The sequence below is a fragment of the Ictidomys tridecemlineatus genome, chromosome 2, assembly GCF_052094955.1.
Source record: "Ictidomys tridecemlineatus isolate mIctTri1 chromosome 2, mIctTri1.hap1, whole genome shotgun sequence".
Lineage (NCBI taxonomy): Eukaryota > Metazoa > Chordata > Mammalia > Rodentia > Sciuridae > Ictidomys > Ictidomys tridecemlineatus.
Window position 1 is genome coordinate 113,433,197 of NC_135478.1, and position 8,719 is coordinate 113,441,915.

The following is an 8,719-nucleotide window of genomic DNA, read 5'->3' on the forward strand; positions in this document are numbered from 1 at the left end:
TTATTTTATTTCAGCAAGGTTTTGTAGTTTACAGTGCACAAGCTTTATTTCCTTTTTGTTTTTATTAATTCCTAGGTATTTTATTATTTCATATACTATTGAAATTGGAATTGTTGTCTGAATTTCCTTTTTGAATTATGGTATATAAAACCACATCTGATTTTTGTGTATTGATCTGATATTTTGAGCTTAGCTAGTACATATTATTTGGAGACCCTCTTTTGTGCTCAGCATTCTGCAAGAATTTATCTAGGGTGCTCCTCATAACTGGTTCATTAATTTTTCCTGTTGTATAATATTCTACACATAAAGATACCAAAATATATCTTTAGCTATCTTTTCATATTTATTGGCTCTTTTGTTCAATGCCTATTTGTTTCTTATGCCCATATCTATATATTTACTTATTCTTCATATGAATCATTTGGTTGCAAATATCTTCTCCCAGTTTGGGACATTTTCTACCACTTTATTCTGCTGTTTTCATTAACAGGAGATTTTTTTTCATTTTATAATGGATACATTTTCAATATTTTCCTTTACAATTTTGCTTTTATGTCATAAGGAATCTCTTCTGACCTTGAAGTATTGTCCTATTTCTTTCTAAAAAATGTTTGAAGTTTTACTTTTCATGTTTAGGTTCTTAATCCAGAAGGAATTGATTTTCTGTTTATGATATACAGTAAAAGTCCAATTTCACTTCTTTTTCTAGTGGTTAAACTGATTGCTTAGCAAAAGTTTTTTCTTTCTTTCCTTTTTTTTTTTTTTTTTTTTGTACCAGGGATCAAACCCAGGGACTCTTAACCACTGAACCACATTCCCAGTCCTTTTTGTATTTTATTTTGAGAAAAGTTCTTGCTAAATTGCTAAGATTGGCTTTGAAATTTTGACCCTCCTGCCTCAGCCTACCCAGTTGCTGGGATTACAGGCATGCGCCACCACACCCAGCTTCTTAGCAAAATTTTGGAAGGGTCCACCACGTATCTCCTTTCATTTCCCAAAATGCAACTTTCCCTCTGACACACCAGGTTTACACTTTGTCGGTTTCTGGCCAGTTTCATGCTCCATTTGTCTGTTTTTGCACTGATATCAGGCTATTTTAGTCTATCTCACTATTCTTCAGGAATACTTTGACCATTGATGTTGATGGCTGGATCGGAGTTCACTGTAAGATTCTTTTGTTTTTCTGTTTGAACTTTTTATATTATGATAAAATAGGTGAGGTAGTGTCAAGATTCATCTGGCCTTTTTTCTTTTTCTTTCTTTTTTCTTTTTAAATTTACTGTTCAATTTTTAAAAGCCCCCTGAAGCTCAACATTTAGAGAAACGGACCAATTTTAGGACAGTAGTGAAACCTTCGCCTTCCAATAGGCGTTAAGAGATTATTTGTTGGGGGTAGGGCAGTCCTGATTTTTGTCAAGCCCCTTTCACAGATGAAGTAAATGACGAAAGTGACCCGCCTCTTTGCCCCATCAAGGATCTGTGTGCTTGGGCTAGTCCCGCGCCCTCTAGTCCCTCTTCCTGTCCGCCGGGGACCCTTCTATCTGCTACCCATGTCAATTTCTGTCTTCTGACCTTTGGTCAGATGGAGATAAACCCAGGGAAGAGCGGGTGTTAACATGATCCTGGCCACACTATGGGCCTCCACAGAGCAAGGGCCAAGACCCACAACCCCAAATGTCCCTCGCTGCCGTCCTTCTCAGGCCCTGATTGCGATTCTGCCTCTCCGGATTACCCTTTCCAATTATCTCCCTCGGTCTACCCTGCGCCAGGAGGACTGGACTGTCTGACAATATTGCTGGCTGGCCAACGCTTGGTCTTTCTCACTCGCGCCTCGAAACCAGGACCCGGGCTCCGCCCCCTTTCAGCTTCCGGCCTCCGGGGCCGGGACCCTCCTCAGTCACAAGGGGGCGCGCGCGGCCCAATTAGGGCACGGAGCCTCCAGGATCCGTGCCGCCCCTCTCGGCGCCCCGCCCCGTCCGGCAGTGGCCCCGCCCCCCCCCCTACGCCCCGCCCCGTCCGGCGCGGCGTAGCTCTCTCAGCTATCTCCGCCGTGCCTGGGACCCTAGGTCCCTAGTCTTGCTAGCGCGCCGGGTTCGGCCATGGGGCCCGCCGTTCGCCCCTCGCTGAAGTCGCCTCCGCCCCCGCCACCTCCGCCAGCCCCGTCGCCGCTGCTACTGCTGCTGCCTCTGCTGCCGCTGTGGCTGGGCCTGGCGGGGCCCGGGGCCGCGGCTGACGGCAGCGAGCCGGCCGCTCGAGTGGGGCGGGGCGGAGCCCGCGCAGTGCGGGTGGACGTGAGGCTGCCGCGGCAGGACGCTCTGGTCCTGGAGGGCGTCAGGATCGGCTCCGAAGCCGAGCCGGCACCCCAGCTGGGGGGCCGCCTGCTGCTGGTGAGCGCGCCTCGCCCAAACCCCCCATCTGATACCCCGCTATAGACCCCGCATCCAGAACTCACCTTCACCCTGGACCAAACCGAGCTGACAGCCCAGCGCTCCCAGCCCAGGCTTCCTAGGCCCCCAGCATTCAGGCTTCCAAAAACTTATATACTTCTGCAATCTCGTTCCCAGACCCTGACCTTGTATTTTCTGTAGCCGACCCTTCCACCTCTCTTTTCCACCTTTCCCTGCCTTCCTCTTCTCATGGCCCTTGCTATACAGATGGACATCGTGGATGCTGAGCAAGAGGTGCCAGTAGAAGGCTGGATCGCAGTGGCATATGTGGGCAAGGAGCAGGCAGCTCAATTTCACCAGGAGAATCAGGGCAGTGGGCCGCAGGCCTGTCCCAAGGCCCTGGTCCAGCAGGTGCAGAGGGTGTATGTGTGTGTGGGGGGGTGGGGGGTGGAGGGCTGGAGGAAATGGTCCTCCAGCATCTGCTAGTGCCAGGCTACCACATGGCTTCTAAGGAACTTTCAGAGAAGCCATGAGCATGCGTGGGTCCCCTGTTTGGAGAATTAAAATAGTATGGTGTTGAAGCAAGGAGGTGGAGGGAGACAGGAAACTGGACCAGGCTCTAGAAGCAGGTGATGGGAATCTGGGTTGGAGTGAGGGGACTGCCTTGCTCAGTCTAGGGAAAGGACTAGGATTTTGAATTCTATAGAGCGGAAGGAAGGAGAGTTTCCTCCCTTGACTTCAAGGAGCTTATGGCTAGTCTATCCAGAGGGAACACTCATTGCAGAGCAAGGAACTAAGAGCAGCTGGGGCCACAGGTGTTGAGACAGGTGTGCGGCAGGGTATATGCTAGCTTCCCACCTCTGTCCTCTTGCAGATGCAACGGGCCCTCTTCCTGGGAGCCTCTGCCCTACTGCTTCTCATCCTGAACCACAATGTGGTCCGAGAGGTAAACTGGAGTAGGCTCTGAGGGTGAGCAGGTTGGAGTAAGAGCAACAACCAAGGCCTGCTGACCTCCCTGTTCCCTACAGCTGGACATATCCCAACTTCTGCTCAGACCTGTGATTGTCCTCCATTATTCTTCCAATGTCACCAAGCTGTTGGAGGCACTGCTGCAGTGAGTTGGAGTTCGACCTCAAAGGACTGGGCCTAGAACCTGGGTGTGGAGTGTTCTGGCTCTCCCAGAGGGTTCTCAGAAACAGGACTTAATCTGTTCACCTTAAGACTGTGCTCTCCCTGGCTGAAAAATGGGGGAGGAAATAGGATGGACACATGGGGCCTGGAGGGAGGGGGTGGCTTTATGGGCAGAGAAGACTGGTCCCAGCAAGGAAGAAACAGGATACCTAATTGATGTGCTCTTCCTTGGTATGAGGTGAAAACTAGAAAAATCAACAGCCAGGAAAGGCCTGAGAGCCAAAGTGGAAAGCCTACAGGAATGACATTTTGGTATATCCATGCAGGAATAGGGTGGGTGAATGAGTGAGTCTGGGCCTTTTTTTCCAAGGGCCCTTCTGCCTGCCCCCTATGTGACTTTCCTTCCTAGGAGGACCCAAGCCACAGCTGAGATCACCAGTGGAGAATCCCTGTCAGCCAACATCGAGTGGAAGCTGACCCTATGGACCACCTGCAGCCTCTCCAAGGATAGTTATGGAGGATGGCAGGACTTGGTATGCCTGGGAGGCAGTCGTGCCCAGGAGCAGGTAAGTCAGGTGGGGCCACATATATGCCTTGTCTTAAAAAATCCTGTGGCCGCTCCTTGCCTTGATGACACGGATAGCCCTTCTTACCTCACAGGGCTTATGTGTTTAGTGACATGGTACTGTGGGCTTTCAGTGACACATCTGGCCCAGGGACATGTGTAGTTAATTTAGCTCTTTCCATGATCATCTTCTCCTACCTGGTAGCCTTCCTTGGCTTTCCATTATCTTCATAACAAAGTTCTGACTCCTTAGCCTGGATTTCGTAGCCCTCATCACTTATCTGTTTTTTGAGTCTTCTGTTTATGCTATGGCTCCACTGTGCCAGTCACTGAGCTCCTGCCTCTGGGGCTTGTCCATGCTTGACTTTAGGCATTGATACTCTTTTTCTTCATCTTCATATGTCTGGCAGAACCTTCCCAGCTCATCTTGCCTGCCTGCTTGAGAAAGCTCTGTACACTCTCTGTTCAGCCACAGCTGTGCTTTGCCAACCTTTTACAGGCTTTTAGGACAACCCATAATGTACACGCACGTGTTGGGGAGCATGTGTTTCTCCTGGTGGCCAGTTTTGCCTCTCAATTTCCTGATATTTGGTATTCTCTTGGGTTGGGGGTGTAGTTCAGTAGTAGAGTACTTGCCTAGCATGCCCAAGGCTCTGGATCCAAGTCCCAGAACTGCAAAAAGAAAGTATATCCTCTCCTTAAACATATCTGGAGCCTCTGCTTTGTTTAGTGTGCACACTAAGTAGCTTCAAGTCAGATAGGCTTGGATTCAAATTTTGGCTCCAAAACCTTAGCTGAGTGATTACAGACCTAGTATTTAACATCTCTGGGCTCATGTTCCTCATTTGGGAACACGACAGTATACTGTTGATTTTTTCAACTTTGGCCATACTGCTTTTATGGGGTGTGCCCATTATAAATGTTGGGTGGCCATGGCAATTGGGGTGTCAAGGGTGACTGGTCAAACATTTCAGCCTGCTAGCCTGATGGGCTATTCTGTAGTGGCCACTCAGCAAATCCTGCCACATATCAGTCTGTCTCGGCATAGTATGGGACACAGAACTAGGCAGGTCCAACTCTGGGCTTGTAGGGCCCAGTCCTGGAGGCAGATATGCCAGAGATGCTCTGTCAGATATCTCTGCTGGGATGCCATGCTGGCAGTAGCATAGGACCTTCCAGGTCATAGCAAGGTCACCTGAGCTCAACTTAGGGAGCTTTAGGAGAGCTTCCTGGATCAGGTGCCAGCACCCCACTGCAACTGGAGAGGAGATATAGGCAGGCTCACAAATACCACTTGGTAGTATTCCCCAGAGTGCCCTTGTCTCAAGCAAGAACATCTCATGGCATTAGTAGCCCCCAACCTGGTCTAGAGTGATGGCCTTTAACCATCAAATTACTTCTTAGCTCTTCTCCTCTGCCATGGTGGAAGTTTAACTTCAACATTGGTTGGGAAAGAACATGAAGGCACAAAGCTGCTAGGAATGCCAATAGTTTTTAAATGAATGTTTATTAATAAGAACACATATCCAGGCTGTGTGAAATAGCATGCCTGCATGGAAGAGAATGATGTCTTACTCTGCCACATCATTTCCTGAGCCAGCTTCTCAGTGATCAAAGACTAGTAGCCAAGTGGTAGAAGCTAAGTTAAGGTCAATGTTCTTCTCCCAGTAGGTTTTATAATGGTTTTTCAGTCATGTTTCCCAGCACATTCATTTCATGACTAGGAGAGGCACTGAGGATATAGTGTGACCATGTCAGAAGTGGTTCCTCCCACCAACAGGAGCTTGTGGACCACTGAGGGCAGCAGCAAGGAAACACGTGATTAAAGTGACATGAGGAAAGGGCGGAGCAGGTGGAGACCAGAAGGGAATATCACCCCAGTGGTGCAAGAAATGGGGTCCAGCTAGGCGCAGTGGTATACCCTATAATCCCAGTGGCTCAGGAGGCAGAAGCAGGAGGATTGCAAGTTCAAAGCCAGCCTCAGCAACTTAGTGAGGCCCTAAGCAACTCAGCAAAATCCTGTCTCAAAATAAAAAAGGGCTGGGGATGTGGCTCAGTGGGTAAGCACCCCTGGGTTCATTCCCTGGTATCCTCCACCCCCTCAAAAAAGAAAAGGGGTCCAAAGGCACACTATTTCAGGGGAGGGGTAAGGAAGAATAGTTTCTGAGAGAGGGAGCAGTACATGTGTGGAAGGGCACAAACATGGAAGGAGCGAGGAGTATGGAACAAGGAGAGAGGCAGTGGGTAAAGGAGGGAAACTGTGCTATGGGGTCAAGTTTGCAGGTGAGATCCCCTGTCTGTGGGTGGGAAATGGGTGGGCAAGGTTGAGGACCAAAAGGTCATGGGATGGAGGAGGGGTGCATGAGACCTCTAGGAGAGCAAAGCAACAAAGCTCTGGGGCTGGCTTCAAGATTGAGCGTGTGAATGTTCAGCCTGGATGGAGGGGAGTGGGAGATGGCAGTGCCTGAGAAAGCAGTCTAGGAGGATGTGCAAGATAAGAATGGGTAGAACGATGCCGGGGACAGATATGGCTTTCCTTGCAACTGGGTGAAGCAAACATAGCTAGAGGCAGATCCTGAGGATCATCCAGGTAGGAGGGATGGAGGCTTCAGAAGAGGAAGCCAGGAACCTGGGGGGACACAAAGGCCTCCAGGGCATGTCACCTGGCTGGTCTCTGGCCGTGGATATTCCTAGGGAAGAGTGTGGGGCAGCTCCAGCACCCTTGACACCCACCTCCCTCCCCAGAAGCCTCTGCAGCAGCTGTGGAATGCCATTCTGCTAGTGGCCATGCTCCTGTGCACAGGCCTTGTGGTCCAGGCCCAGCGACAGGCATCTCGGCAGAGCCAACAGGAGCCCAGCGGCCAGGTGGGAGCCAGACTGAGGGAGCCCTGGTGCCCACAGACCTTGGGCCTGCAAGACTGTGGTTGTCCTCTCCTGACAGGTGGACCTGTTCAAGCGGCGTATAGTGCGGAGACTGGCATCCCTTAAGACCCGGCGCTGCCGTCTCAGCAGAGTAGCGCAGGGCCACCCAGAGCTGGTCACTGAGACCTGTGCTGTGTGTCTGGACTACTTCTGCAACAAACAGGTAAGTGCCCTGGGCAGGATCAGCTGAACTTGGCTTCCTCGACCATATTCCTGAGAGAGCTGGAACCACCCCAACCAGGACTTTCTCTTCCCAGCCCCTAACCAGGGCTACAAAAAGCAGAACTGGGATGGAGGAGGGTGGTAGGCAGGCCCCAGGGGGTTTTGGTTTCCCAGTTCGGGTGGGGGTTATAAGCCTGGGGCCCCCCCTTATGGAATCCTGTCCCTGTAGCTTGAGCCCATTTTCCCCTGCCCTTGTAGTGGCTCCGGGTACTGCCCTGTAAGCATGAGTTCCATCGAGACTGTGTGGACCCCTGGCTGATACTCCAGCAGACTTGTCCGCTGTGCAAATTCAATGTCCTAGGTGAGCATCAGGGGGTGGGGCCCTTGGCTGACCCCTTCTATCTGACCTACCTGATGCCTTTCTCCATGTTCTTTCTCCTTCCCTGCAGGGAACCACTACTCAGATGAATAGCTGGGGATTCTGGATGTGGGATGGAACCTTCCCACCTGTACCCTGAGACAGGACAGCCTGGACTTCTGGGACAGGACAGTGGGGTGGACAGGACTGCCAGTCCTGTGGATGAAGGAAGGATATTGCTCCCACTGTGACCTTGTTGGGAAGAAGGGTCCTTCAGCCCCCAGGACAAGGATGCAAGCCAGGACCCACCAGGCTAGGGAGACAGGTCACTCTGGGATCTTTCTCTATAATCCTGGGACATCTGTGTCTGCCCTTGTCATGGGTAGCTCTGAGGACCCTGGGGAAAGAGAATGTGGGGCCCAGTGCTGCTGTCTCCAGCCCCGGGAGCTCTCAGTGTCCCTGAGGCTACAGAGGCCGGGTTTTATGCTTATTTATTGGGGGGTGGATTGAGGGAAATGTTCTCTGACCTTTGGGTACCCTGACCTAACCATGTTTCAGAATATGTCTTGGTCAAGGCTGTGATGTTAAACCCAGAGACGACTCTACTGCCTGCTGCCGTCAATCTGGGGCACTGGGAGCCATGGGTCCTGCTGCTTGTTCAGCTGGGCTCCCTTCCTGTGCCTGGCTAGGACCAGAGGCCTCAGAAACCATCCAGTCCTGTTCTTGGTTGGGCTGTGTATTGCTGATCAGGTTACTTGAAGCCACAGGATAAAAGTGGAACATTTTCCAAGGGCATCCATTTTTTAAGAGTTAGGGTAGGGAAGTTTTAATAGTAAAATAAATGTGGATATATTTTAATATGTAAAATTTGAGTGAATGTTGCTGGTGGTAGGTGGAATTCTCACATGGCTCCTAAGGTCCCCCCCATTCCTACCTTGTCATGAACATGCCTTGTATTGTCTCTGGAATGGTGACTCTTAAGGGATTTTACCCCTATGATTAGCTTATGTTATATGCACAGTTGACTTTAAGGTAGGAAAAGCACTCAAGTAAGCCTGACCTTGACCTGGGCCTGTTAAAAGCAGAGTTTGCTCTGGTTGGTAGAAGAAAAAAGGAAGTCAGACACTTGATACCTGAAGGGGATTCAATACAGGGGACAAAAGTCCTGGCCCTGCCTTTGGTGGCCCTCCT

At 50.4% G+C, this 8,719-nt stretch overlaps 1 protein-coding gene across 3 annotated transcripts; it reads left to right on the top strand.

Moving 5' to 3' along the window:
- Positions 1 to 2,001: 2,001 nt before the first annotated feature.
- On the top strand, positions 2,002 to 8,395 carry Rnf215 (ring finger protein 215). Of its 3 annotated transcripts, XM_005341885.5 has the most exons (9): positions 2,002 to 2,390; positions 2,658 to 2,801; positions 3,265 to 3,336; positions 3,419 to 3,504; positions 3,931 to 4,087; positions 6,832 to 6,951; positions 7,028 to 7,171; positions 7,429 to 7,531; positions 7,620 to 8,395. In XM_005341885.5, exons 1-9 carry the CDS (start codon positions 2,103 to 2,105, stop codon positions 7,640 to 7,642), a joined length of 1,137 nt encoding a protein of 378 aa, XP_005341942.2. In that variant the 5' UTR covers positions 2,002 to 2,102; the 3' UTR covers positions 7,643 to 8,395. The 3 variants fall into 3 exon arrangements, with proteins under 3 accessions (XP_005341942.2, XP_077895741.1, XP_077895742.1); XM_078039615.1 differs by lacking the exon at positions 6,832 to 6,951; XM_078039616.1 differs by lacking the exon at positions 2,658 to 2,801.
- Positions 8,396 to 8,719: the final 324 nt, after the last annotated feature.